Source organism: Lonchura striata, chromosome 10 (assembly GCF_050655825.1).
Source record: "Lonchura striata isolate lonStrDom1 chromosome 10, ASM5065582v1, whole genome shotgun sequence".
NCBI lineage: Eukaryota > Metazoa > Chordata > Aves > Passeriformes > Estrildidae > Lonchura > Lonchura striata.
The window spans coordinates 17,034,522-17,062,070 of NC_140712.1; the positions used below are offsets into that span (position 1 = coordinate 17,034,522).

General features: G+C 42.1%; 1 protein-coding gene and 1 long non-coding RNA gene across 7 annotated transcripts in view; one reads left to right on the plus strand and one right to left on the minus strand.

Moving 5' to 3' along the window:
• ZFAND6 (zinc finger AN1-type containing 6) overlaps positions 1–6,197 on the minus strand; it is a 36,488-nt gene extending 30,291 nt beyond the window's left edge. Inside the window, exons 1-3 of one of the 6 annotated variants that reach the window (XM_085588858.1) lie at positions 6,109–6,197; positions 4,757–4,788; positions 3,230–3,320 (exon numbers count right to left, since the gene is read on the minus strand). Coding sequence is in view for 1 of the 6 variants with exons in the window: in XM_085588856.1 (XP_085444982.1) it covers positions 769–782 (14 nt within the window). In the remaining 5 variants the exon portion in view is untranslated. Of the gene's footprint in view, positions 1–768; positions 3,201–3,229; positions 3,321–4,756; positions 4,789–4,902; positions 5,525–6,108 lie in introns of those variants that run through there. The other 5 variants (XM_031505809.3, XM_021537599.4, XM_085588857.1 and 2 more) reach the window with 5 other exon arrangements.
• A 166-nt stretch (positions 6,198–6,363) lies between these two features.
• Positions 6,364–9,997, plus strand: LOC146766539 (uncharacterized). The gene is made up of 2 exons (XR_014957616.1): positions 6,364–8,801; positions 9,484–9,997. It is a non-coding gene; the product is annotated as an uncharacterized LOC146766539 (long non-coding RNA).
• The last annotated feature ends 17,552 nt before the right edge of the window (positions 9,998–27,549 follow it).

A 27,549-nucleotide genomic window follows, 5' to 3' on the forward strand; every position in this document is an offset into this window, starting at 1 on the left:
AAGATGAGTAAAACAAAACAAGGCTTAATAAAAATATTTCACAAGTGCAGATAGAGCACCTGGTTCAAGAGGAACCTTGCCCCATCCTAACAAGCAACACAGAGAAGAGCCAGAACACAGTCAGTGCTCCCTCCTGCACCCACAAGTATCATCACAGTTACACAAGACTTATCTGTGTAGCAAGGCTGCCTTACATAAAATATTTTCACGTGTTTAGCGTAAAATAACTAAAAACATTAAGCTAGAGGAAGATAAAGCACTTGTCAGCACAAGCACATTGGGGTTGTTTTTGTTGTGTGCGAAGGCAGAGAGGAACAACTTGTTTCTGGTTCTTGTCACCTTTCCCAGTGCTGGAACTGCCTGCCTTCCCTTACTTCACCCACTACCAATATCACTAAACAGGGAAGTTTTAACTTCCCTAATAGATACAGATTAATGAAGTCAAAGGCAGTCCAGCACACTGCTTTACTGCAAATACTACACAACATTGGGAAAATATTTACAGCTAAGTGCTCCCTTGAGCTGTGATAACACCAAAAAGAGCATAAAAAACACCCTCAGGAAGGATATTTACTTCTGCTAAAACGATGAAATTGCACATTTTGTGTTAACTATTTTAAAGCAACTTATCATGCCACAAATTCAAGTACAACTGAAAAGCAGCAATTGGTTATAAGTTGATATGTATGAAACACTACAATAATAGAATTACCAATATTCACATAACTTCCCCCACAACACCCAAAATATAAACTGAAAGAACCAGACCTTAATCCTTGCATCTGAATTCAGTGCCCCATGAAAGCCAGCACACCTGGAAGCTGATCTGAGCATAACTCACACTTGCATGACACTTTTTTTGACCAACCCTTATCTAAGCAATCAAAACCAAGAACACAGTTCACACAAACAAAACAGACCAATAAAGTATCTCAGGAACCAATCTTGCAAAGCTTCAATTCAGAGCACATTAACTTCAGGCCCATAGAAACAGCAGCACAAGTCACAAACCATATCAAACAAACTGTTGAGTGCTAGAAGACATGACAACCCTATAGTCAACATTGTTGTTGGGATACTTTAAAAAGAAGGGGAAAAAAACCCAAACCAAATATAGTATTCCAAAGTCTCCAGCTCTGTTTGCTACCACAGCAGTCTCACCACCTTGTAATGGCAATGAAAAATAATTTTTATCATCAAACATCCCACACTTCAGCTCATGCTTCTGTCACACATGCAACTAGCAGCTCTTATCACTACAGGGGAGATGTTCCATCCCTTTTCCTCCCCACCTCTTCCCCCGTCAAGCCCTGCAGTCTGGGCAACTCCTGAAACCAGCTCTGGTGCTAATCAGCCCCTTCCACCTGCCTTGAGTCTCTGAGCTGGCAGAAGTTTGGCCAGCCTCTGATGAGCAACAGTATGGACTACCCAGAGCAAAAGGGGAATGGCAAAGCAAACTCAGCACCTGCCTCCCAGATTTTCTTACCCCATCTCCTTTAAAACCAAAACACACCCACATCTAACTGTCCTAATAAGAAAGCCCCAAGAGTACTTTGCTGTCCTCATAAAAGTGAAGATCCCCAAATCATCTGTGAAGTGGGGTATCCAAACTAGATTCATGGTTGACCCTTAGGTCACCGACTAGAAATCACAGGTAAACATATCCGTATCTAAATGTTGGGAATCCACACATTTAAAAAATGCTATTCAAGTCATTACCCCATGCTGAAGGAAATGTAGTGAAACTGGATTAAAAAGCCTAATTTTCAGCCTCAGTTTCTGCAAGAAGCCATCTATTTTCCCTCTAAACACACATACATTCTGGAAAAATGGGACAGGCACATTTTAAGGTTCAGGCTCAAGTTAAGCTTTTGCTCCTATTACAATGTCTGTAGCAATACAAAAGAAAGGAAAACAGCAGATTGCAGCTGCAAGAACACTAAGCAGGGAAGCTTTCACAGCAGCGTTAAAAAAAATCAGTTTGCTGCCACCCAACTTTGCACTTGGGCAGTAAGAGAGCACCTGACTCTCATTTGACTACAGTAATCACAGAACAGCTAAAAGGCCATTTGTTCTGTAATCTTACACACACAGAAGACAGCAAGTTTGGGAGCCTTGACAGCTCAAGAGATCAGGAACAGAGCCTTCCATCTGTAAGTCACCAGTTCAAACAGACAAGAATAGCAGTGATCAAAAGCCACATGTGATGGCTGTTCAGGGATTAGATGAAGAGATGGTTACTGAATTCAGGTCCCAGCAGATCAGTGTGAACCACAAGAGCTTTTCTTCACTATTTTACACCTGGTTTTCAGTCCTGAATCCATTACACCTCCTGGATTCTGTACATGTTAATAAGTAGCAAAGAAACTGATCTGCTACATACACACACTGAACTGGCATTGGAGAAAAGGACTTTACCCTCTGGTTGTCAATGATGTCTGCACTACACCATGCTGAATTTTTTATTATAACTATTACTATAGTTCAGACTTTTAGATTTTCTTATTACTAGAGAGTAATTTCAAAGTAATATTTAACTTCTCATCCCTTTCACACCCTCAGATGCTGTAACCCTATTTATAAACAATAGCTGCTAAACTTGATGTGTATTTCTTAAAATATATCAATTTAAAAAGTACATTAGCATAGGAATTTCAGAACTTTGGCATTTAAGAAATTAACTCTGAGACAATATTATAAAGCTTTTTATCAAGACTAAAAAAACCCATTATTTCATGAGTGTCATATCTACATAAAGGCAGTGGGAAAAAAATCCCTATGTGAAGAAACAAACATTCCTTTTCATATTATGCATTCAATATGCATTCAATATTCATATTATGCTTCAATACATCAGTCTCTGCAAAGTCTGCTAGCAGTAGCTCCTTTCCAACCTGACTTTAGTTTTAAAAGTCTGCAAAAGTACCTGGAATTTCCAAGCTGGATAAGCAAGACAAAAACAAGTTCAGAGTGTATGTTGACTGAAGGTCCCCAGAGCTTGGGTTCATTGTCCTGCTTCAAACACCACTACCAAAAACAATCTACAGAAGCCTAACAATACACAGTTCATAGCTCTTAGTAGCACATTACTTCCCGAGAATGAAATTGCTGATAAAAAGCCAAGATCCTAGAAACCTAGCAGGAAACTTATCCTTAGCTGTAACTAAGGAGGCCCTCATGTACAAAGAATTCAACTTGCTATTCCAGGAGTTTGAAGAGAACAACATACCAGACTGATGAGATTTCAATAATCTTGAACTTTTGAGATTCCTCTTGCTGCTTTCAATCCCAGATGTACTACTGCACTGCAATAATCAGATCTGGAAACAACAAAGGGGTGCATGTGGTAAATACAGAGAGGTCTGCTGAGCTGTCTGGCCAGCAGCACAGACACACCAGACAGACACATCCCACTGGATTGTTTTAGCAGCTATCTCAAACCACTCAAAGCTTAGCTGACATGAGATACTATTGAAGTTCCAGCATGTTACATCCCAACTCTTTCTATAAAGGCAAAAAGCCCTTAACAGAATAATTTGTCCCTGCCCTGTGGCCTACTGGCCTGTAAAGCTGGACATTCCTCACAGGTCTCAACTTCTCTGGCATATGGGTTTGGTTTGGGGTGGTTGTTGAGTTTTTTTTTGGGGGTGTGTGATTTGGTTGGGCATTTTGGTTTTTTTTTTTTTAATCAGAACATAGAATTGTAGCTTGTACAGCTGCACAGCCAAGGTCTCTGGTGACAGAGGGCTACATCACTTGCTTCAGCTAAAGTCCTTGAAAAAGGATCCAGACATTTTAAAACACACTTCCTTGACATCAGGTGTGTCTTGGGTGGAGCAAAAATAAGTATACTACAGTTTCCATTTAATTCAGCATAGTCCAAGTACATTTATACATAAACTATAATAATCTTTTGGGTCAAATGATGTATCTTGAATGCAAGTCACAGCCCATTCAGTATTAAAAAAAAAAAAGTGCATAGCAATTAACTGCCAAGGAAATGGAGCCAGAAGTTTGTATACTTCCAATTTTCTCAGAAATCAGACTGATTAATACAGCTGTTAGAAAATGACACACATCCACAGAAACAGGGATTACCTTTATCTGTAACCATAGCAACTTTTCAGTAGTTTGTGTTAATGTTACTCTCCCTCTGACAACTTGCCACTATCTCTTCCAAGCTATTTGTGTAAGGTTTTGAATGTGCCATCTGAGACTATGAAGTAACAAGAAGTTGAAATGTAAAACTTACATTCTTAAATCACACACCTGTAAGTATACTGTCATATACAATGTTGTCAATTTTTGCCATAAATTCATGATTAGTCAAGAAGTTAAATAGTAACAGATTAAAATAAATTTAACATGATTCACAGATTTTTAAAATAAGCATTTTAAGAGGTATTGTATCAAATATATATAGGAGACAGTTTTTCCACTTCTTCTCTATCTGCAAAGTAATAAACCCAAGGAACTATGCCACTGACATGTAAGAGACTTTGTTATTCAGTACCATAAGGAGCAAAAATCCTCCCATTATACATTTTTTTTGGCCTGAACAAGTACAAGACAGATCAGAAAAGAACCAGCCCCCTTGTTCTATGTTAGGTGATAGCAAAGAACTGGTGTAGGTACCTCAGCACTACAACAACAAATCAGATAAAATTCAAAGAGTAAAGCTGTAAAAGTTAGAGGACAGACAAGAAAGAGACAAAGGAATGAACTGACATATTTACTTCCTCAATTGTTGACTTACCACCATCCACAGCTCAGAAGAGGATTAGCACTCTGTGCAAAAAATTATTTAAGACGACACAAGACAAACAAAAACATTTACTTATAAGTAGGAGGAAAAAGAGAATTTTTTTTTTTTTTTTCATTGAAGTTCACAGGGTAGCTTACCAAGCTGTGCCCTTCTCTTTTCAGTGTAGAGTTTGGCACAGTTAAGATGTGAGCACAGAACCTTAGACGAGTGAAAGAAACTCGGCACACTCTCTGCCCCCTGTAACTCTTATGCAATAACACCTATTATAGGACAAGCCTGGACAAACACTCGGGAATGGACTTCAGAACACAACGGCGCACTTGAAGTCAGCCCATGCAGGGGGTGAAGTAACCACCACGGTTTTGCTGAATGCCTCCACATTACACCAGCACACATGGTGGAAGCTTCTGTACTTCGTTGTTGCTGCTGTTGTTATTATCAGTAAGGTAACTGCCCTTTTTATTTTCTAAGGTTGCCCAATCCTAACATCCTGTGGAAACACGAGTGGATGTTCACACCCTTTATCTATCACTCCAGGCTTTTGGCAAAGCCCAGAAGGCAAACTGGGTTAAATCTCACAGGCTTCTTGGGCGAACACCCAAACAACAACAATAACTTCTCATAAAGCAAAACGCCAAAGTACGACAGACTTTACAAGCCTTAACCCTTGGTTTAGGCACAAGAGCGGCACAGCACGGAGTGCATGGCAGCCCGTCCCCACAGCGGCCAAGCCGGCTGCGCTGGGCTCCGCGAGGGGCGGCGGGCCCGCCGCGGGCCGGGCAGCGCCGGGCCGGGCCGGGCAGCGCCGGGCCGGGCCGGGCAGCCCCGGGCCGGGCCGGGCAGCGCCGGGCCGGGCCGGGCAGCCCCGGGCCGGGCCGGGCAGCGCCGGGCCGGGCCGGGCAGCGCCGGGCCGGGCCGGGCAGCGCCGGGCCGGGCCGGGCAGCGCCGCCGGTCCCGCGCGGGGCCAGGGCCGGGCCCGGCCGGCGCAGCGCTGGCGGAGGGCCGGCTCTGCCTCTCCCTTCCACCCAAGGACACGAGTACAAACACCTCTGCCCCGGGATGGCTCCTGCGCACGCAGCCGCCCGCCGGGGGTGGGGAGAGGAGGACGGAACCACCAAAAAAGGCAGAGAACGAGCCGCGGGCCCCGCGCCCGCCGTCGCCCCGCAGCCCCTCGCCCGCTGCGTGCGGGGCTCGGGGGTACGACGGGGGAGCCCTCCCCACAGCCCCTCCGCCGCTGCCGGGGCCAGTGGGCGGACAGCGGCCGCCGTGCCCCCGCCCCGGCGCGGAGCGGGGCCGGGCCGCGGCCCCGGCGCGGCCGCCCCCGGCCCGCCGCGCTGCCTCACCTGCGCCGGGCCCGCCGCGCCCGCCGGCCCCGCTCGCTCCGCACCAAACTTTTTTTTCCCCTTTCTCCGTGTTTCGTTGCCCTCGGAGTGACGCGGGCGGGCGCTGATTGGCGGAGCGCAGGCAGGGAGGCCGCGGGGAGCGGGAGGCGGCGCTACGGCGCGCGAGTAATTATGGCACGGCGACGGCGGCGACGTGAACCACAGAATGCAATTTAAAGGGACAGCGGCCCGCCCCGCCGCCGCCGCGCTCGCCTCAGGTCACCCCTGCGGGCGGGGGGGCGGCGGGGCGAGCGGGCAGCGGCCGCCCTCCTGCCCCACAAATAAACTCATTTTGCTGTAAAATACCCGTGAAGGCGCTCCCTCTGCCCTTCGGGTCCCTGAAGGGAAGGTCTCTCCTGGCGGGGCTCCCTACGGGGCTCAGGGCGCTGTGCGGGCTCGGTCCTCAGGCCTCTCGCCCTGTGGGAAGGCAGCGGTGGCCTTGGAGTCTCCTTAATTATGATGTCACCTGCTTGTGTTTTCTTCTCTCCTTGTGGGGCTTTGAGACAATCCACTACAGCTTCTTTACATGCACACCATTTTCATCTCATACCCGATACATAAAGATATGTTTTACTTTTTTTTTTTTTTTTAAATACATTCTCCCCACTTGTCACAGCCCTTACCATGCAGGGAGGTTTTAAAGGTGAGATTTAAGGATGATGACTGGCTTGATGCCGATATGGAGTACATGAATACATGAATACTTCAGGGACATGAAACAAGCCAAATAAAAGGAGAATTTTATCTGTGTTAGGAGAGAGGAATGGGCCAAGGCTAGAGCAGCTGGCAGGAGGTGAGTAGAGTTTACACTTTTGGAGGAGGGAAGGAAGAGTGTGCAGGTGTGCAGCCAGAGAAGCTGATGCTGGGTAAAACATGTTCCCATTTCATACAATCACAGAATGTACTGAGCTGGAATGGACCCATCAGGATCATTGATTTCCTAGAGGTACTGCAAAGAGATTTAAAATTTGGGGTCTTGTTTTGAGCAAAGCATTGCAAACACATAAATATTTCAGCAAAGATAAAATCCAAGCAGAGGCTTCTCACTGCTAGGAGCTTGCTATCACCCATGTTGAGAGCTGAGTAGGTAGATCCATAAACCTGGAAAAAGCACTAAAAGGGAAGAAAACACCTTGTTTGTTTGTTTTGAATATCAGAGCTTGGATTAACACTAGAAAATGCTGGTGCAACCAGCATTTAAGTGCTAGCATAGCTTTACAGCTATTTTGGTAGAGATTATTCAGTCTTGGCTGTCTTTGCTGATGCAATCAGTTTTCCAAATGCCAGGTTGCATGAGCATAAGATGACCTGCATTGCATGTGGGTATCACAGCATTCACCACAACATTATTTGGAGCACTTTCATGGTCTTGGCAGTAATCATAAGGAGCTGCAGGGAGTGATGATTGCATTTCTCCCAGCCTCTCCATGATAATCTCTTTTTAAAATGATTTTTTTTAACCTTGAATTAATTCCCTCTGGTTGTTCTCGGACTGCTTTCTTTGTGTCAAGTTTCATCTCATCATCGGAAATAAAAATGCAGAATAGTAGGGCACAACATCCTCAGTGTTCAGGAAAAGGCCAGCTGATTGTTCTGCAGTTGTGAGTGACCAGCACAGCAGCTGGCAGAACAGCAGCGTCAATACGAGGGAAATGCAAACACTGAACAAGACCCACACCTCCCGCCAGGAGTTACTGACCAGCGACACATGGTGCAACAAATGTTAAGTTGTGGCATCAGATGTCAAGGGGGAGCAGCAGAATGTTCAAATGTGATCTTACTCAAGTTGCGGGCGACGCTCGTCAGTTCTCAAGTGCTGAAAAGAGAAAACTCAGTTACAATAATGCTGGAGTAAGTGGGGGTTTTGGAGCATTCAGAATCACTATGTCTGGTACAGTCAAAAGCTGCCACAGCTCAGAAGAGGCAAACAACCTCTAGGAAAATAGGGAACACAAAGTTTTGTGCCATTTGCATTTAAAAAAACGCCGGTAGTCAAGCTATCTCTGAGGAAGAAAAGTCCCAAACGAGATGGCCAGGTTTATTCTTGGGGTAGAATAAAGGATGCATTTAAAAATTAAATGTACGTGTTGTTCCACTGTGAATGGAAACCATAATATTGAAGCAATAGTGTTCAGTTTTCTTATTTGAGGATCTAGGGACTGAAAGGCTAAAAAACCTTGCTGAAGTCATATAGGCTAAGAATTAAAAGCGAAGTGTATAATCAGAGAAATGGCTTAAATGTTAACCACCCAGAGAAGGTCATCCTTGGCTTTGAAATCAGATGAAGAAGTCAAAAGTGATTCTGAACCAGCAGCTGCAAACAGAATCCTGTTTTCTGTGGACCACTGCAGAGAAGGAGCTGGAGGCTATTGGTCCACCTGAGGTTGATCAGAATAGTTTTTATTTTTAAGAGTGCACAAATGCTCAGTAGGGCACAGGACTGTGACTAGGGCACAGCATGGGGAGCCTGATATTCAGTGGGATGTTCTTTAAGGAACAACTTCATTCTACCAGGCATCATTTTGCTTTGACAGAGAAATCCAAAAGAAACTCCAAACAATTAGGCAAGGGATACCAGTCCAAGCTGAAACACCCAGGAGAGAGGTGAAAGGTTTCCCAGCTGTGCCAGTGATTTGATGATGTATGGCAAAATGGTGAGTGGCAATCAGTGAACATTACTTCCTCTTCTGTAACGTCACAACTGGAACGGTGTTTATTCGCCTTGACCTACATTACTCAGATCTGCTTTCCTATATTAATGCTCTCATCACCTTCATTTCCCAGCACAACTTATTTTCACGGTTTTAAGGACTATCTATTCATATACCTCTTTAGAAAATATGGACACAATTTTTCTAAAGAGGTTTCTTCTGATTTTTACTCCCTTCTTCCAAATCCATTTAATCTATCTGCTAACACAAAGGACCTTTTCCTTTGGCTCCTTTTATGTTTGCTTCTGCTATAGTGGCTTGTTATTTCTTTTGCTAAAGATTTAAAAGTCACTAGAGGAATCTTAGTAATGTATTCATTTTGAGGTAGATTTATCTTCAGAGCTGGTAAATGGGAAGTCTCTTCTTCACCTCAGTGGGCTTTGGATCTGGTGTTAAGTGCTATCATCATTTCAGTTCTAATCTTGTTGTTTGGGGCCCAGTGTGCAGCTCCTGACTGCTGAGATTTTCACCATAGGTTTATTGAGAACAGAATCAGCTCCTGCTTCCTGAGAGACAGACTATAAAAATACAAAAGAAATAAGCACAAGGTTCTCTTGAACAAGTGAATCTTAATTTTTCTTTTATTTGATTCTGAGTCTCACTGGATTTTTTTTTTTATCCACAGGTACTTTGACCCCTGTTCTAAGCCTTATTCTAATAGGATGAGCTGGAGTTTCAGCTACCCAGTCCTGTTGGAAATTGGGCCCAGCAGTTATTTGGCAGTGGCCTTGATGAGCAGCATTGCCAGCTTTCCATTGCAATGCTTACATTCAGAGATTTGCAGAATTAGAGTCCAAATTCTGCTTGTATTTGCAAGCCCAGAATGCCACTGACTTCAAGGGGGTTGTAGGATTTTAGCCAAGAGCAGAAATTTGCCCAGGATTTTTTCAGACTCCCTCATGCTTCTGTTTATATGATATTACCATCAAGCTCTATTAGCATGCTCCATGATGCATTTTACTTTTAAATTACATAAAGGATATTTACTGTGCTGATGCTACATAGTTTGCAAGAAAGATGCACATGTGGAAATGAAAAAACATCAATTACCATCAGGATTTCCAGCTTTCAGCATTCATTTTCCAAAACAGCTCAGGGACTATTTCCCATAAAAAAAAAAAATAAAGCAGAAATGAAAATCCAATTTCTTGGCATTTACGTATGGCATTCTGGAGCCTTGCTCATCAAGTCTGTTGTGAAAATGGTTGGAATAAAAACCCTCATATTGTTCAAAACTTTAATACTCTGCTTTTGTTTTCTGTATAGTGGTTTCCAAATCAGAGACATGAGTCCATCCCTAAAAATAACAAAATGTTTTTCTGCCTCTCAGAAGATGGGAGAAAAAAATAATCTGGTGAAAACTGGGTGATCATCAGGGATAATAGATAAAAACACAGGCAGAGGTTGAGAATTAATGGATGAAACCTGTGAAATCAGGCAAGTGGGATGCCAGGCATCAGACAATGCCAGTGGAGCCCGGTCAGCGCTGCCCTGCCCGCAGGGCTGGCCCCGCTCAGGGCCAGCAGCTCCTGGCTGCCCTTGGAGCCGCTGAAGCCGAGAGCGATCCTGCTGCCCGCTGACTTCTCCTGGGCAGGGGCAGCGCAGGGAGGAGGGATTCCCCAGGGCAGCTTTGGTGCTTTGGTTCGAGTCGGAGCCACCGGGCGGCTCTACGTCTTTCAAAATGAGGCAGATTGTGTTGCCACGTGGTTACAAATCTGGGAGCTTCCTTCTAGATAACCTTGTTTAGAAATCTGGGCTGGGGCTTTTTAAAGCCCTAATGACTCCCCACTTAAGGTTTTAATATCCATGTTAAATAGTTCATTGAGCATTCAGGAGAGCAGTGTGCCATTGCGGGCTGATGAGTAACTTTAGGCAAATAAGTTATTTTGTACCTCTGTGCTTTTTCTTCTCCCGCATTTGCTTTGTCTGTGTAGATACTAAAGTCGTTCAGGGCAGGAGTGGCTCACGCTGTGCGTGTCTAGTCAACAACGCAGCAACTCCAGTCTCACTGGGAAGCTCTCTGTGCTCCCCAGTCCTGCCCATAACATAACCTCCAAACACGTCTGTGCTTTGTAGATGCTACAGAGTTTGAGTATTAATTACTATTAATTATTATTTAAAATCTGGACTCCTATATTCTGTAGCATTAAAGTAGCCATTTACCATATGGATAAACCCTTCCACAAATGGGTCACTGCACAGAAAGCCTGGAGGCTATCAACTGCTCTGGTGACCAGCTGCTAAATTGTGAGGACACAGGGACCAGAGATGCTCTAACAGGATGGCTTTGGCCTCTGAAAAGTCTCCATGTAGTCAGGAAAGCTGGCTCTACCTGTTTCTGCTCTAGTCCTTGAAATTTAAGGGGAGCAAAGATCAAGGTAGCACTGCTTGATGATCCTTTAATAGCAAGACTCCTTTAAAGACCTTTAAATCCAGCAGAATTTAATGCATCCCTGAAGGTACTCTGAGCCAATTTTTGCTTTTGCAACTTTTTGTTGTCTCTGCTGCATGAGTGGAGAGCTCTTAGCTCATACTGTGTCACTGGATTCTTGGATTTAAAGGGTTGTTCTGCATGAATAAACTCAGTGTCTGGACACATCCTGGTGTCTAGATAGTAAACAATACGCCTGAAGCACCTGTCAAGGATCTAGGTACAAATGTCCCAAATGACAGAAATGTCTGTTGAGCTGTCTTCCCACCTGCTTAGGAATGCCAGGAGCACCAGACTACTCTGGGTTTGGCACTGTTGTTTGTTCTGTTCCTGTCCATCTGACCTTGATAGCTCAGATAGGCTATTTGTCAATGCCAGAGGAATCTGCTGCAACAACAGAGGGAGTATCTGGTGTCAGTATTCTCCAGCTCCTTGAGGGAACTACCTCATTAGGGAAGCTAAAACATCATTTTGATTGCTTAGAAGCAAACCATTTGTTCTGCAAAACCCTCCAAGCAGTTACTTCTTGTAAAATTATAATGCCTGAAGTCTTTTTCTAAAGCAGTTTTGGATACTTGAATGGCTGGAAATTTGCAGGTTATAAAAAGTTTTACTTTTTAGTGAAGCAGATTTGATCAGTGTTTCCTTCAATTAGACAAATATTCTTCTCTGTCAAAATGTCATTAGATTTTGATAGAGTAAAAAAATGTTCTCCTGGAGAAAGTTATAAAACAGACATTTCTGTAGCTTCACAGATCCTCAAAATGCATATGAGATTTTGTAGGCTTTCTTTAGGAAATTTGAAGCTGAGGCTTTTAGTATACCTACAGCACATAGTTTTGTCCCACAATATCATAGTCAGCTTTGATCTCTCATTAACTTTGGCAGAGGACATCAAACTGAGATGGGATTACTGCTGTTCTTTTCTTCCTCAGAAAAGAAGCCTTTTGGAAGATTGATAGCTGAGGCTGCCTTTGGGTAGTACCTTTCATTCAAGGGTTCTAAAGCAATCACAGAAATTCCCAAGTCTTCCTAGCCAGAAATTTGGCTCAGCCTTCCTGCTTTTCTGCAGTGTACTTTGCTTACTGTATCACATCAGGAGGGACAGAGTCTATCCATCTCTCTCCCCTGTACTGGCAGTTTCCCAGGGAATTACTAGTGAACACAGGTGACAGACTGTGCTCCTTGCACTCTACACAGGAGAAGGAAGGTGCAGAGAGGGAGACATATCTTGTTCCTGTTCTCCTGGAACAGATGGAAATCTCTTGGGTAGTATCATATTTGAGCAGTTCCTGCACAGCTGTAACCTATGTGAGGACCACAGTGACAGAATCAGAGCAGAGACCTGTCCATCCTTATTCCTAGTCTATCCCTGCTACATTTTACAAAAGCTGTTCTGGTTCAGCTGATATACTGTATAATTTAATTTAATATGAAGAAACTCTGATGCCTGATTCCCTATACTGTCTTTTCATGTCTTGTGCACAGCCCAGGAGATATTAAAAAGCCATACTAGCAACTTACCTGAGTTACAGACAGGAAATGCCCAGTGGACTTCCCGAGAAAAAGTACACACAGAACAAGATTAAGGATTTGGATCACTGACAGGTCTACAGTTGAAGAGCAATAAATCACACGTCTCTTCCAGCTTGCTTCTCTCTGCTTCCTCCTTACTTTTCTACTTCTCCTCTTCTAAATGAAAGGGGACATCTTACAGGCTTGCAAAATCTTCCCTCCTGTGGGAAATTGTTAATTATTAGTGTTGCCACAATAAAGAACAAGTTCTGCAGAAAGAGAGCAACACAGCACAGTAGAGCACTGCAGTTTTTTTTATTTTTTCCTTTTTACTTAAAAACTCTGGTGTTTCTGAAAGTCACAGCTCCTAGAATATAGTGTCCTGCATGTGAAAATATAGTGGGTTTCCATGCAGTTCAGCCATGAAAATGTTGAGGGTATGTAAGTAATGTAAGGTCTTCATAAAGACTGCCTTGTAAAATCTGCTTTATACTCTGCTTTGTTCTTTTATCTAGCATTCTCTAGAATGTGCTTGGGAATATTTATTTTCCCTCATTTCTTTTCCTTAACTAAGGCAAAATATTTACACACCCCACACCAAGCTCCCAAAGAATAGTGCTTAGTACTGCTGCTGTTCATTTGCTGGCATACCTAATTACACAGCTGAAAATGTCAACATTAAGTTATGTCTGCATGGCAGGCATTGATGTGGCTGTTATGTAACACAGGTGTGCTCAACACACCTTCAGCTGAAGCTCAGGCTGTGCTACCAGCAGCCATCACTGAGCCTGTATAACCAATCAGAATAATATTCATTGAGTCACTAGCCTGTGCCAAACTCTGACTTTAACAACATGACTAATTGGTAATCAAGCCAGCTTGTGAAGACCTTGTGCAGTGTGTACTCACACAGCAGTGATCTCAGCTCTGGGTCACACCTCTCCAGATGGGCACTGGTGGGCCTGGCCACCAAAGGATATGGTTCATCACCCTCCTCTGTCTGCATCTTCCTCTCCCTGAGATGTCTCCACCGATCTGGTAGGGTTTGGAGAAGGGGATGGTGACCTAGTTTATAATTCAGCTGGCCCAGCTCATAGCTTAAAGCAGTGATGGAGATGCATTGGTGCTGAAATGCTGGATTATGAACTGTGGTACAGACACACAACGTTTTGTGCTATTCTATGCTACAATAGTGTCTGCAGAAAACACCATGAGAAGCACTGATCATATACAAAACTACTGCTAACTGTGCTGGAGCTGGGCTGCCAGAGCCCATACTACCAGTAGAGAGGAATTGGGAGAAACACAAACCATAAACAAGAAAGCTTCCTACTAAGAAAACATCCCAGCTCAAAATCAATATTAAGTCTTGAGTAAATCAGAGAAAGCAGAGCAATAAGTAAAACAGGAAATAATAAACATTAAAGACATATGTATTAGTCCATCCCTAACAAAAAGTTACTCCTCTGGGATGTTTTTCTGAGTGCTACAACAGATCTTCTGTATGATCTCGGGCAAAATGCATAATTTCTCTCTGCCATGATGTTAGATAATACTTCCCTATTTTATAATCCCTCATGTTGTGAGTTTCTGAGTGTCAAAGAGTGCTCATTATGTAGGATTATATCAGGTCCTGAAGAAGAGAGAGGACCTGCAGAAGACAGATAAAGATGGGATGAGTTTAGTTGTCCTTGAAGTCATCAGGAGCTGAGGGCCTGGCAGATATGTTCTCCTGCTCAGTCTCTTGCTAAGGAAGCATTTCTCTAACCAGCATCCAGGGAGCAGATCTAGCATAGGGGCAAGTACTTACACTCACAATTCTCAGGGGATAGCTTGGCTAACTGCCAAAAAATGTGGTTTGATTTCTCATTGATACCACTTGTAGAAAATATTTCACTGGAGTCAGGACTGATTCTTCCCCTGAAGAATGAGCTTCTGGTAAGGTCTTGAGAAATGTCTGAGTAAATGTCTGGAGGAAGGCAATGGTGGGTGTTAGTAGGTGACTGGGCATGTTATCCCTTACAGTGTTACAGATACTAAATTGAGTAAGAGACAATAGGAAACACTGCAGAGTGCCAGCATTTGGGAAGACATCAGTACTTGGAATTCATCTGATGGATAAATCAAGTGATTTTTTTATGACTGGATTTTATGCCTTTCAAAATTATGTTACCAGTGTAATAACAGTGAGGAGATGAGAACAAACCTCATTGGCCATTTCTGTGCACATATCAGAATCTTCTACCTGCAGCTCAGTTCCCTTCCCTGTTGTCCCTTTATTGTCCTATGCATAGCAAAGAATTAATACTTCAGCTTTGAAGCATTCTTTGTCATGCCCCGGTAATTAAAAGAATGCCACTGCACCTGGTAGAACTATAAAAATGTCCTTCTAAAAATCTAAGCAACGTTTAATATTTTATTAATTGCTGTGTTGTTGTGTTTTGCCTGCAGTAAAACAACCTTATGAAAGTCAGACACGGCTAACAAACATTTTCCCTTCAACATCTTATGTTAGCACTGTGCCTTTTTTGGCCTTCCATTTTGAATCCTTGTTTTTAACAATCTTTCTGTTTTCATGCAAGGAAAAAAACCCAACAAACCAACATCTCTATTGCTGCAAGCAGGGAACCAGAACAGGCAGTGTTGAAGCTTTCATTCCTTTTCCATATGTGGAAAAGACTGCCTGAAAACTTTATTTCCCAGGGAAATACAGTCCACATTTTCATCCTGTACTGCCTGAATAATTGCCCTGCATATAACACTATCTCCTCTTAGTGACTGAGGAACTAGAAGAAAAAAATAAAACAAAGTTTAACATATACAAAATAACATTGATAGCTTTATTAGAGAAGGTGTAGGAAGCCAAACCACACAAGCACAGACACAGCTATTAAAGGAAAATTAGAAAGTTGTCAACACAAGCTGTTCAAAAATAATTTCAGGTCCCCCAAAGCCATGTGATTTGCTCGCAGAATTTCAGTCTTCAAAATACAGGTTCAGTGGGTTCTTATTTGTCTTCACTTTTTGATATGTTGGGGAATCACACGGAACCAGCTTTATTTTACAAATGTGAAGGCTAAAAGATTTTTGCTTAATAAAGATTATTGAGTGCTACCATGACTTCAGAATCTGGAGATTTCAGAAAATCATCACCAAGGCCACATGGTCAGCAGTAATGTGCAACACTAGTCTATTTTTCTAGCAAAAAACCTCATGTTCCACACATGCAGCTCCCTGTGGGCATGCTATGTTTTTCCATTCAGCAACCTCATCTCAGAGAAAAAGGGCTCTGTCTAGGATTTGCAGACATCTTGTTGCACAAAGGGAAGCAAAAGCAAGTTGGGACATCATGAAATTCCCATTATGTTCTGTGTATGCCCAGATTGCCCATAAATACATATGCAGTATGTGTGACTCATCCCCAGATCCTGGATGTGAGTATAGGAGCCCCAGGTGGAGAGTGTGCCAACAGTGCAATAAGCAACATGACTAACATCTATCATATGTATTTTGTTTTCTCACCCTTTTTTCCAAGGGAAGGCCACATGTTTTGGCAGGTACTATTAGTGCTCTCTTTGCATCCAAGAACACAAGCTCTAGGAATTGCATCTCACACAGGAAGCAGGAGGTGGTGATGTTTGTGATGGCCATGAGCCCCTGAGGGAGCTGATTATTTACCCTGGGATGTGGCCTGTCCCCTGCCCAGACAAGCTGCATTGTCATTTTGCAGAGTCCTGTTTACCTGAGGGATGAAGCTGCCAGCGAGGTGTTCAGTCTGAAGATCTGGAAGATGGGGTGTGCCAAGTCCAGCCATTTGACCATCTTACTGTAATGTCCAAAATTTACAATGAGAAAAAGAAAATTAGTCTTATTCCCTTTATTTTTTCTTATTTTTCATGTTGTAAATTCAGAATGGTATTCAGTCCAAGTATATGGAGCTGTGTGAAGGTGAAGAGGTGAAATGAATATGCCAAACCCAAACCAGATCAGTGGCACATAGGCTGAAAGTGCAGAATCTGAGGACATTTCACCCCACTGTGACTTTCATCCAATGCCAACTCATTGATACAATTTTTTTAAAAGCCACAGGAAAAGCAATCTACACTTTCTGAAGTAGTTTGATGTATCTGAACACTGAGACATTGTGCTGAAGTGAAAAGCAAAACCCTCATTCTAGATGGAGAGGAAAAAGTCACGCATTTAGTTTCAGTAAGTACATTCAGTGTCAGCACCAGTGCTGCCAATTCTGGCCATTAGGTCTTATAATATTTCCTGTTTTTCTGAAAACAAGAATTATGTGTAGCTCGTGACAAATGAATACCCTGAATTTATAGCCTTAATATTTGCAAATCAGGGCTTGAAGACCTGAAATGGGTGTGCCTCACAACCTTAAAAAACCCAAAGGCAAATTGAAAATATGCATTTTATTATTTTTGATCAACCTTGTGATTTTAAGTCATGCATGACTTTTCTTGGAGGCCTGACTCACAGCTTTTAAATGTTCATGTTGGGCTGCAGTGCCCCACAAAGAATGAAGTGCAGCTACAAGAGCTGCAGGTGACAGGTATGGGGCAACCAAGCAAACATGTAACATTTATATTTCTTAGCAATTTTGTTTCATGTTGGCAAACATGAGGAGCCTGACACTCTGGTGCTTTATGGGAAGAGAGAAAGCTGAGGAAGAGCAAGGCAAGGAGAAGAAGGATTCCGGCCTAACTCAAAAAATAGGTGAAAGTTCATCTTGAGAAAAAAAAAATAAACTAAATCTAACTGCTACCGCTGTTTTAATGAAAGGTTGGGAATGCAGAGAGGGAAGGCATGTGTTTATATCTCAGAGCTGGTAATGAGGGATTCCTCTTCTCACCCTGGTTCTGCCACTGACTCATTCAGCAGGGTTAGGCCTATGTCAGTTCTCACTTCAGAGCAGATTAGACTTAACCATAGACCCAGCTGCTGTCACATTTACTTGTGTTGAGTAACACTTTCTTCCCTGGTGACAATGGCTGTGATGGGAGAACTCCACAGTTCACAGGAGGTGAATGACAGAGCCCCATTGTGGTTACAGAAAAGAAGCATCTGCAGCACAGAGGGCTCTAAGGCTTGATTAGCTCTATGCCTAAAGCATCTCTTAATTAGTTGAGCCATATGTAGATTGATCAGGATCTGCTCCTCTCCAGGCTTTTCTTTAGGAACAAACAGTCAGGAGCTAAGGAAGGTCTGCGAGCTGAGGTTTGCTCAGCTGGCAAGCTACCCACTCAGCCAAGCAGCTGGCAAGGTGGTGAAGGATCACCTTGCCCCTCTTCCATGCTTAACTGAATCAGCAAGAGAAAGGCTGAAGATCACAATACATTCATGGAGATGCTTCTAAAAGTCATGGTATTTAAGCCTAAGATGCTCTGCTCCAGGACTGAGCTGAGTTTGGAGCCCAGTACAAGTCTCCTTTGTAGAATTTCTGCCAGCCTTGAGGACACACAGCATACCAACACCCAAACTTGTTACCAACCACTGACAGCACAAGGGCACAACTCAGGAAACCCTTCCAGGGAGGTTTTCTTCATGTCAAACAAATGCTTGGTTGAAAAATAAAGTTTTAACAAGCAGCCAGTTGTATGGATCTCCAGGCATCATTTTTGGTTAATAGTGATGAGTATTATCAACATTTATATATACATATACAATTCAGAGGTGCCAATGAATATGATATATCTGCTTTTGTCAATGCTGGCACCCTGCCATGTCTCATTCCTCCTTTGAAGAGTGGCTGCAGATTTGTTAATAAGCACTAGATTAGAAACTAAATCTCATATAAATTACATTGGTTTTAATTGTATTATTATGGCTATATTGCTTAAATATCAAAGTGAAATCTATGGATTGCTCCTCAGATTTCAAATAAACCATGTGTGTTGTGAATTTAGGTATTGACCTAAATTGTGCTCTTATGGAGACCTGTACAATTTTACTTTTGATTTGAAGTGTTTCTCATCTCCCTTTGCTCTTTTCTCACAGAAAACATTGTCTTGCCACAGTTACCAACTTTTACATTATCTGCTTCACCTTTATTGTTATTAGTCAGGTACACAAAAATCAGATTGAACAGCTAAAAACTGTGCAGTATTAAATGCACACTTCAGGACTTACAGCTGTTGTAAACCCCTCACCTTTATGCTTACTGGCTCAAGAACTTCATGTTCCCCTTTTATTACACATCCATAACTTACAGCAATATAAAAGTACATCATTGTTTTTCCTGATAATTTTGCCACCCTGCTATTTTATGAGCCAGTCGGTTGGTCTGCAAGTACATGCACAGGTACTGTATCTCGATGAAGGAATTGGATTATTGCCAAATAAAACAGCCAGAGTATTATTATGGCTAATACGCTAGAAGTGTTTGCAATGGGTTTTTAAATAATCCTCTACATTTATATTGCACTATTCATCCTGAAGAGATCCAAGGTGCTGTAGAAGGCTGATAATGGGTCTTTTTGCTCATTGCTACAACATGACTGCTGCTAAGCTGGAGAAATAGTGACCATCCTGCACAAACAGCATTAGCAAGCACAGCAGGTAATGAAGCAAACAATAATATTGCCATTTGGAATTGCAAGGTAATTGCTTGATTTGGAATTTGATGAGGACATAAGAGCTGATATGCTGCTGCTTGTAAAAATATGCTCCAAAGTATTTTGTGGTCGTTTCATCACCTGTGAGTGATGATGGCACTTCCACAAGCATTAGGTTCCCTGTGACTGTGCTCGGCACAGTATTGCCAACTGAGCTCAGGGACAAGGCTGGGACTTGGAAGGTTCATTTCTAGCAGCACATGAGTTCCTCTAAAATATTTCCTAAGCAGTCCAGTGACTGATGAAGCCCAGCTCTCTTTGGTTCAGGACCTAAACACACAGAGCTCTACTCACTACAACCTGAACATGTGATATGTGTGGGAAGGTAGATGACAGGCAGCCTTCAGCCAGGGATGTGTAGGTGCTTTGCTGATAATGTAATGCAGATAATACCACTTTATTTAACAGACAGCAAATCTTCCCTAAGTGTAGTAGGAGGATATGTAGCATTCTACTGGACTTTGAGAGATGAGGCATCCTTAGTGTGTTCCCACAGTCTGCTCTAATTTCTGCTTTGAGGCTGGCTCTGCCACGTATACTTGAAGGATAAAATCAGAGCTGAAAATAGGGAAGCTGAGAAATTCTTCTATTACGTCACTTTTAAAAATTCACTGGTTGCTATATGTAGTTATGAGAGGACTTAGTTATTACCTGAAATAGCAGATTGTTCCTAACAGACTGTCCATATCATGCTGCCTGTACAACCTATCATGATATGAATGGAACTGTACCACAAAAGAAGACAACTGATCAGACCTTCCCTTGAAAACTTATTGCCAAAGGCAGTTGGAAAATACCAAACCAGCATACAGCAAAGCTGAAATCCCACAAACAGGGAAGATATAGGAGAAGTTGACTGTAAAAGTAGTGGTTTATGTCCAAACTGGACACAATGCTAAAGTCTTTGCAAATTAAAGGTTTCCTGGAGCTTACAACCATTTTTGAAGCCAGGAGCCTAAATCAGACAAGTGTTGCCCAACTGAACTCCTGAGACTGAGGGTAAGAAAGGTCCATCCCTCACAGTGGGATAAAAGCTGAATCCAAAGCCTATGCCTTGAATCCATTACAGTGTGCACTGATGTCCCAGAATATGTTTATCCTAAAGCCCATCTTCACCACTCACTGCCAGTACTGGGAAATGAGGTACTCACACTGCAGTGCTGTTTTCTCTCTGGCTCCCAGGCATCAAGCACTGTAAGTCAAACAGTTTCAGATGATGCTTGTTTTTTGTGCTTAACTGAAATAATGAGGTAAATTATGTACCAGGGTGCCCAGGGATTTAGCAGTAGGATTCCCATTAATATGGTCAGACATACATGGCTAAATTCTTAGCACTAAAATTTCCCTGCACAGTATTGCCTTAATAATATTTCTAATTTCAACACATTGTTCTGCCTATGCAGAGATGCTACAGACAAACTGAAAGTAAACTCTCCCAGATTTTAATCATTCACATGTCAATATTCTCTTTCTTCAGACTCCTCAAGCAAGAAGAAAACCTGTGATGAAAAAAGGACATTGTGTCAAATTAAAAACACTGTAATTATTGAAGCCAATTTCTGTCATTTAGTTCTCTGGAGGCTGATAACTCAACTGCTCTCTAGAAATAAATTTCTACAAATTCCTTAGGAATCAACACTGATGCAATCACTTATTCATAGTAAAAAGGCAGTGCTGACTCAGCATTCTTCTTCATCTAGTTGTCAGAAGGTAACAAAATACCAAACTTTAACAAAGGGGGAGATGGAGACTAGAGACATTAACATTAATGTTAAAGATGACAGAATGCTTTGTCACCATACCCTAACTCAAATAAGTACAGGGACATATAGAAACACTGTCATAAATATACTACCTGTGAGGGTAGTCAGCTTTAATTGTGAAATTCTTATCTACCATTTTTGTAGTTTAACCATTGAACCCCTTGTAAAACTTATCAGTGGTACAGAACAAACCTTGGCTGAATATCAAACAGGTACCTCAGGGCAGAAAAAAGGTTTACAGCATTGCTGCACCAACACTCAGGTAGCTCCAGAGCCAGTGCAAGAGTCAAGGGGGAATGCTCTGGGGGAAGAGCCACAGCAGTTGTTGTGAGGCATGCACAAATCAGGGTGTTCTGGAGTGTTACATTTCTGCAAAACCATAAAAAGGAATAAAATTATAGAACTGTGAGGGTTCATCTAGCTAGAAGAGCCTGTCTTAGCTCATTTATGAGCTACACACAAAAGGTAATACCTGAAATTCTCATCTTTGTGTTATCAAAGAGACTGGATGCTCCAATTCCAGCAGGTGTACATTTATCAGAAGGAAGGAACCTATTCTGATCTTTTTCACATCCAGTTGCAACCTCCCTCTTGCAAATACGAAGCAGAGGCAAAGCATCACCAATTCATGACTACAACACCTACCTGGGGAAACAACTACGTGGGCTGTAGGGCAACCAACCTAGAGTATAGGTCCTTTCTATGGCTGGCAGCTAAGAAATAAATATTGTACTTTTGCTTGTAAACTGCTTACATTTGGTCTGGACTCAGAGAGAGCAGACTCCTGCATCTTGGAAGTAACATTTTTACTGAGTCACTTTTCACATCAGAACACAATTTTCAGTGTGTTATTGGGTTGTAAGTGTTTGTCTCAGCATTCTTATCCTGCTAATATCACCAGGAATTAGGCAGCACATTTGCTAAAACGGATCTCTATCCAGGAGTGTGAGCTTCAGGCCAGACTTTGCTCCCCAGCCCTGCTTCCTCAGAAGTGTTCAGAAGCCTTTAGAATCGAGAGAGGAGCAGTTCAGGTTGGATCCTGCAGCTGCATTTTTACCTCCCACCATGCAGGAGGACGCCCCATCAGCACCTGACACACGTGCACGTGAGGCTGCAGGACAGGGCTGTAAATCCCCAGAAAGGAAGAAAGGGGACAGATAGTGTGGATGTTTTAGGATGAGAACAATGTCTCAAAGATAAACAATAGCTAGAGATTCCCAATGAACCTAAAACGCCTCCTGGTTTCACATGAGGCCATGGCTAATGGAGACAGCATTGTTTGGCAAGGAATTGCTGCAAAAAACCCCCAGACATTGTCTTTATTGGTATCCAGCTGGACACCATGAACAGAAAGCCTGACTACATCATGCAAGTGTATTGTGTTTTTACCTTCCATGGGAGATTAGTTTCCATTCGATTGCAAGTTAATTAACAATAAATGTAGTTTATTGTTATTGCAGTTGTTTCCAATTTGGCAAACATTACATACTAGCAAAACCATTTATTTATTTTAAAATGAGATTTCTACCCTTTTATGAAATCTATAATTCTAAACTATTTTGGAGAACTACACAACAAATTAATTTAGTACACTAAGCACTAAAGAATCTGACCATGACTGAATAGAGTGACTATCCAGAAAAAGTGATTAGCAAATAACAAAGAGCAAAATACAAAAGAAATGCTGTTCTACAACAATTTCCAATTTCTACAAAATTAACTTCTATCTAAGTGGTTAAAAAGGAAGAATGCTTTCAGAAGCAAGTATGTTGGATCAAAGATCAATGCACAAGAAAACAAATTGCCTCAGAGTGTGGTAACATTGTTTAATGGAATAATTTTACAGCTAGCAAGCCATATTGGAAAAGAAAAGTGATTTGAAAAGATGAACTTGATAAAACTGCCTTTCAGGCTACCTCACTAGCACTCAATCTTAGGTGACCGAACCAAAACACACATCCAAAGAATTACAAGCTCTGCATCTTTGGCATCTAAGACAGATCTAGCTACTATCTATAATGTCATGTGGGAGAAAAATGGGATTCAACACATATATAGGCACACATATAAAAGCTAAACCCAGGCTCTCACTCATAACATGCCACATTAGGCTGGGTACTAAACCAGCACCTAGGCATGGCCGAGATTAGGGCCCCAGTGTGTCAACTGCTGCATAAATAAACAGCCTCACTGACTTCCAACAAAGCATGGAAAACAAATATTAGGGCTCTGACTCACACACAGATGGCAAATGACTGGAGTGATGCACGTTTGAGTCAGCTCTTACCTGCTTCAGCTCCACTGAGCTCATGGTTGCAGAATTATCATCATAAATAGGGTCCACCCCAGCTGAGGCACCACATACAGACCCCCCTTGCCCCAGCACAGCTCCTTGGGAAGGCTGTAAATCCAGGCAACAGGTACAGACCTGAATGCAAGTCTCAAATTTCCTCTGTTTTAGAAGTGGGGAACTGGGTCATAGAGACACCCATGGTTTTCTCAAGGACATGTAGGCATAACTAGAAAATTAAGTCATAATGAAAGAATCAGCAAATCTTTTGGAGAAGCCCATCTGATAGATGGGGGAACCAAACCTCAGCAGGTTGAAGGGCTCTGCCGTGCCACAGGAACACCAAGTTTTACATTGGATATATTGATTTTGTGGTTTGCCACCTTTTGTAGCTAATACAGGCCCCTGCTGATACACCCAACTGAGTTGTGCTCAAGTGAGACAACAGCTCTCAATCCCCTGTAGGCAGCCAGAAAAATTAACTCCCTCTGGAACTGCAGTGGCCATTTATTAGCTCAGGAATAGAAAGAAGAGACAAGTAAAGTAAACTAATTATGTTTCATGGGGGCTTTTTGGATCTGGGTTCTGAGTTACAAAATAGATTGGGAATGGCTGTTTATTGTCAAGCCTCCAAAGGAGATTGAGGGCAAAGGAGAAACAAGGATGTTGCTATTATTTACGTTGCCTGAGCACTGGCCATTGGAAATGCGTTTCTCATTGAGTGATTAACAGTTATCCAGCACAAAGAGCAAATAAAAACCTTGTCTAATTCAGTCAGTCCCATTCTCTCTGCCCTTACTGCATTAAATCACATGCAACTGGCTGATTTATTTACTATTGCTTCTTAATATTATTACTCTGCTGTGATGCCATGTTTCAAAATCAAGAATAATTAAGAAAACATAAGAGATTTTTAACTAAAGTTCTTTGCTCTTGAAAATCAATAACTTTAGGTTTCATTTAGCTCCCTGTGGACAGATTCACATCCCTGCACAGATGAAGTTACCAAAATCAATACAGCTTTGCAGAGGCACAGAGGGTCAGTCTGTGCAGAACTCCTCTGACTTCATGAGCAAAGCACTCACTGCTGGGTCCAAGCTTCCATCTGCATTGGGGTTTAAAAAGATTTCTCAGCTCCAGAATACACCGTGAAAGCCCTTGATTAAGTCATTATGATGCATAATTCCCTGGCATGCCAAGAATCTAGTCCCAAATTGATACAAAGGCAAGTCTGCTGAGGATGAGTGGGTATTCTGGGGTTTTATTGTGAAAACTCAGAGTTACATGCACTGAACTGCTGGTATGGAGTTTGCTTGCTCTTGCTACTGATAGCCATTAAAATGCCTCACAGATTAAATGCAATCACCCTCACCATTGCCTAATGAAAGACTCTCACAGTCCCACTCCTGCTGTTATGTGAGGCCAGTGGGGTTTGTGTTGGCTCACTGCTTCTCCCCATGCTCAGTGAGCTGGGGCAGGACGCTCCTCCAGGCTTGGATGGGTGAATTCCCACCACAGAACAACCCCCACTCCCAGCTGGGGCATTTTGGTGTTGCTTTATTGCCCATAACAGCTGGCAAAAGTCATTTGGAAGGGTCTAAAAAAATTCAACTTTCTTAAAGACAGAGCATTTCAGGGCCTGAGCAGGCCCTGGGATCAGTATCACTGCTAAGATGCTTACAGGCTTAATTCCCTCGATGACCCCGGGCTCTGTACAGAGCCATGGAATGGAGATGGACAAATGGAATTCAAAGCACAGAGCACTGTAAAGATCCATCAATAAAAAAAGAGCTCAAATGAAAATATCTTTTTATTCTGATTTGGTTAAAGAATAGCAGCAGGTTTGGATAACTAGTCATGGTAACATCAGCTTCCTTCACGCTTATTTAACAGGACATCATTTCACTTAAAAAGATCGACAGGGCAGTGTTACATGCTCAGACAGCACAGAGATGAATGTGGTATAAATACCTGGGGAGACAGATTAGTTTGCTATTTCTGCTCACAGCCTTCTCCTAGGAGCACAGAAATGCCATCTCAGCATGCTTTTTGGAGGATTAGAAAACGTAATAAACACAAGGATAAAAATATGCCATGGGAGTTACAGCTAATTTCTTGCTCTAATTTCCAGCAATTTACACATAATGATTTGAAAATACTGCAGAGTGCCAACAGCCAAGTGTCTGCTGCAATGGTGCAAATCAGAAAAATGAGAAATGCAGTTAGGGCTGAAGAACCCTTCAGAAGGGTCATTTGGGATATTAAGTTCACAAGCTCTTCCTTGCAGTTGAGTAATGAAGATTTTATTCTACCACATGGAGCCCAGTTTCTTAGGCTGTAAGTGGACGGAATGACCTTCATGACAACTGACTTTAGACTTCAGAAAAATTTGGCCAAACAGCAGTGTAGTCTGTGTCTTTTTCTTGTACATGAATTTTAACTTTTTAACTAAAAAAGGAGGCTGCAAGCAGTAGGCACCAGCACCATGACATTTTCATGCACATACACATTTGAAAAGGTAATAAAACTGTAGTAAAATTACTGAATTGGGTTCAGAAACATGTTTTAATATCAATATTTATTGTGAACATATGAAAATTACTGAAATCCCATTACACATTCATTTCCTAATCATAATTTCCATCCAAAAATCTGGATTGCTTATAAATGAGGAAGATAGCTATACACTGTACATTTGAATTTTTGTCTATTTTATAACTTTAAATATTTCAAAACAATTTGAAAGGGGAATAAAAACAAAAGTGCTCCCAGACCATAATCCTGCATGTAAAACAAACTAAAGATGAGTTATGGACCTCCATGAAGAGGAATTTTTAGTGGAAATACCAGTGTTCCTGCAGCCCTCTTTTATAGGATCATCAACAGAGGGGATATGGAAAAAGGGAGGATAAAATGATTTATTAACAAAATACATTCTCTTCTAAAGGAAAGATATTTAATCTGTGGATCACAAACACCTGACCCAAGGCAAAGGTTGCCAGTAGTACCATAAGAAGATGCAGCCTTGATTTAAATAATGGAGAAGTGCAGGAGAAGATGCAGGGTTGATTTAAAAGATGGAGAAGCACAGAGGCAAGCACACTCCTGGGAGAGCTGATGTAGAGGACTGCAAAGCTCCAAGGCACCCAGGTAACTTGTAATTGGTAAAGTGAGCTTGATTTTTAAAGTGATTTATTTTAAAAACATGAGATACATAAGATTCTTTTGGAAAATCAAACGGCAAAGAATTTAAACGCATGCCTATCTTTAAACTATTAATAGCTTTAACGAATAGCTGGTTTTTTTGGTTTTTTTTTTTCCAAAGACACCTGAAGGACCTGGGCACCTATATCTCATCCATGCTCAGTGGAAACTCTACCTAAATCTTGTTCATATTTTGGAGTTGTCATCAAGTGGGACTCTGTATGCTAAGCAAGGCTCAGATATGTGACTGAAATGCTGTCTCACCACATTTTGAGTATCACCAGTGTCTAAAATAGGTTTAGGTGTTGAATGCCTGTCTCTCCTGGCAGCATTATGTTGCTGAAAAACATGGATCTGAACTAAAGCTGCTGATCACTCATAAATGACTGTGCACATGTTCATCTGCCCAAGGAGAATGAACCAACACTCCAGACCACCCTTGACTTTTGACACTCTTGACTTGTGGGTACCAAGGACATGCAAAATTTTGGTTATCATTTTGAGGCATGAGCTTTTGACTTCTTATTTCATGAATACTCAAAAGCAGATTTTCATTTTTTCTCTTTCTGGGAGCAAGTCTTTTCAGCCATGAAGATGACTCCAGTGTTTCTGATGGCATCAACAAGAACTTACCAAGCTTCTACCAAGACTTGTTCACACTCCATTGTCTGGGAAGCTTAGGGACATTTACATTTCTGTGGCTCACTGCAGACAATGATGACTATGTGTTCAAAGTCTCCTAATCCAAGACAAACATTTAGAAAGGCTTAGGAGAATGTAGAGCATGTGTCTGCACACATGCACATGATGACACATGACACATGCACAGTGGAGAAGTATGTTAGGCTGCTCCTTGACTTAT